At 32.4% G+C, this 3052-nt stretch overlaps 1 protein-coding gene across 1 annotated transcript; it reads right to left on the bottom strand.

Annotated features, from left to right (window-relative positions):
- Window positions 1-745: 745 nt before the first annotated feature.
- On the bottom strand, window positions 746-2614 carry LOC106640652 (putative cytochrome P450 6d4). The gene is made up of 6 exons (XM_089590790.1): window positions 2420-2614; window positions 1929-2298; window positions 1523-1860; window positions 1211-1444; window positions 964-1121; window positions 746-787 (listed from the first exon to the last, which is right to left on the bottom strand). Exons 1-6 carry the CDS (start codon window positions 2598-2600, stop codon window positions 746-748), a joined length of 1323 nt encoding a protein of 440 aa, XP_089446916.1. The 5' UTR covers window positions 2601-2614.
- Between the last annotated feature and the right edge of the window lie 438 nt (window positions 2615-3052).

The following is a 3052-nucleotide window of genomic DNA, read 5'->3' on the forward strand; positions in this document are numbered from 1 at the left end:
ACACGCTGGGGGGTAGTTGAACACCTCCAAATTTGAATCGCTCGATGATCGACGGTATATTGTTCGCTAAACGGGATTGCCAGTGCAAGGGTCGCAACAAATAGAGACGAGTCGCCTCATACGTCAGGGCGATCGAAAAAAGTTAGCGTCCATCAGTGCTGATCCTGAAAAACGTCCTGCCTTCGTCCATTTATTTTCTTCGCTGCGCTTCACGGCCGCTCGAATTACTCACTTAACGCAAATAATTAATTAATTAAAATTGTTTACTTCAGATAGTAAGTGAAACATTCGCTGAGAAATACAAAAATAGGTGCACAAAAATATATATTCATTTATTTTGTCTCACTGACAACATTCTTAGGTGTAAATGTAAATTTCACTACATCAGAACAAAATAACATAACAATGAGTCTTTCTAGTTGAATACGAAAAGTATTTCTTCAGTACTAGTTGAGACAAACATCATTACAAGAACCACGTACGTATAGTTTAAAATTCAAAAACCTCTTAAATGTATGTTCTATTGCAGCAATAACGATATCAACTTTAAATAATTAAAAAAAAAAAAAATTATAACACATATTAAACTGTAGTTAAAAAAAAATGTTTATAAATCCTTATCAATGCCTTTTCTCAATACACAAATTCATACCGTTTGCGGGCCACAGGATAAAACGTTCGGTATTCCATTTGATAGGAAGTTCAGTTTTATCAGAAATACGAAAAGTATAGTTCCGTAAAAGCGCTACAAGTGCTTGCTTTGCTTGCATTGTGCCAAATCTTTGTCCTAAAAATATTAAACGGACATGAACAAAAAAAATTTCTGTCACTTCATTAATATAAGAATCCTTGACATTTTTTAGTTTTACCTAAACAATTTCGTGGTCCTTCCCCAAATCCTAAATGAACGTATGGATGTCTCGAAGCCGAATTTTCCTTTGTAAACCGAGTGGGATCAAATACACATGGATTTGGATAGTATTCTGGATTGTTATGTATTCCTGGTGGTGTAATCAATACTCGCATTCCCTTAGGAATGGTAAAATTTGAGCCAGGAATCAAGAAATTCTCATTACAAATGCGATTCAACAAAACAAACGGTGGATGCTTTCTTAAGGTTTCTGAATACATCATTTTCAAAATTAAAGCTACCTTATTTTTTATGTCAAAAAATCAGAATGAAATAATTTTGCTACAAATTAACTTTTACCATTAAATACCATATCCAAGTACTTCATTTCTGAGACACAATCATACGTTAACCCATCCAAATGGTTGGCAACGAACTTGTTGTCAATTTCTTGCTGTAACTTTTTCTGTATTTCAGGATTCAACGCCAATTCCAATAGGCAGATAGTTACTACCGATGTCGTCGTCTCTAAACCTGCCAGAAAAAATGAGAAAGCTTGTGCGGCAGCATCTTCCAGGCTTAGATGATCGTCGTCTTGAAAAATCAATTAATCTATATGCTGCAAATACCGTTGGCACAAAAACAATCTCGTCACATCATACTGTACAATACCTTTTTTTTTATCATCAGTCGACGTTTTGTTATCTTGGACGTTGTTATCATCCATTAAATGCATCAAAAGGTTTAAAAAATCTTTCCTCACTATCTTTTCATTGCGACGATAGTTAACTGTTTCCGTGAAAATTCTTCCAAAGAAATTGCTTATTTCCTTAGGAAAAAGTGAGATGGACATCAATTGTGGAATTTCCGGCCAAAATATAGTCATTAGCATATTTATTCTGCCTAATTTTAAAGCTCTTTTTCCTAAACGATGAAAATCATTATTTGGATTTTCTAAGCTGTTATAATTGTAACCATATACTGTATATGATATAATGTCCGATGCATATCTGTCCAACAAATCGAAGTTAATACTACACATAAAATAAAATGCCCTAAATGTTTATTAGAAACATACCTTGATATAATTTCCTTCATTTCCAAGACATCTGAATTTTTCAACTCATTGTCACAAACTCTGATCATAGCGTCACTGACTTCTGACATCAAAGGATGAATTTGCTTTAGTTTACTGGGAGAGAAAGTTGGTGAAAATATTTTCCTTACGTTTTTCCAATCTTCATAAGATTGAAGAAATGAAAACGCTATCATAGGATCAACTTTTTTATCCGTTAACCAACCGCGATTTTGAAATTTTGAAAATTCTTTGACTAATATTGTTCGAATGAGTTCTGGATCATTTATTACTATAACTGGCCTATGAAAAACATACATGCCAAAAAATGGATGGTGGCAGAATTTTTCGTAACATTTTTTAACGAGGACACCTAAAAAAAATCAATTTTTATAAGATTTTTAAATATAGATCCATTTTAGAGAGAAGAAATGTTATTTTTCTCTTAAAAAAATTAAAATAACTTTGTGACAATCATACACACATTTACCAACCTAAGGGTATCGATGCAAAAAAGTATGTAAAGGGAATGTTGCCAAAAGGTACGGATGGGCTTTCATGAGGAATTTTATTTTTTTTCCAGTAGTTGTAAAAAAAAAACTTTAAATAAAAGTATATTGCTACAAAAACTACACTCACTAACACAAATTTTGCATCAACGAACTGAATCATCATTTATTGGCTGCTTGTTATTTGCAGCTACACTTTTTTGCGACTACACTATCTGCTGAACTGTAAGGTACTGATATTTTGAGATTCATCAGAGTTGTTTATGTAAGCGTATTTATTATTATTTGTATCTGCTTGTGAAATGTTTCAGCTTAGTATGCAACGCCAGAAGCTGTCTGTCATTTGTGATAGCATACCTATCGTGCTCTTCTCTTTATCTCTTTATTTCATTCGGATTTTCGTATGATTTACAACTCATGTTCCTATAGTTTGTTTTTACTTATTCTGTACCAAAAAATGCAAAATTTCTTATGTAAGAAAAAAAGAAAAAAAAAAAAAAAAAAAAAAAAAAAAAAGATTGCAAATAGTACCTCATTGATTAAAGTGTGTCATTTGCCTCTGCTGAAACGGAATCAAACAACCAATTTTGCAAATTCAAATTTTTTTCTGTCCAATAA

The sequence above is a fragment of the Copidosoma floridanum genome, unplaced genomic scaffold (genome assembly GCF_036245765.1).
Source record: "Copidosoma floridanum isolate Cflo_tuat_1 unplaced genomic scaffold, Cflo_Japanese_pri ptg000013l, whole genome shotgun sequence".
Lineage (NCBI taxonomy): Eukaryota > Metazoa > Arthropoda > Insecta > Hymenoptera > Encyrtidae > Copidosoma > Copidosoma floridanum.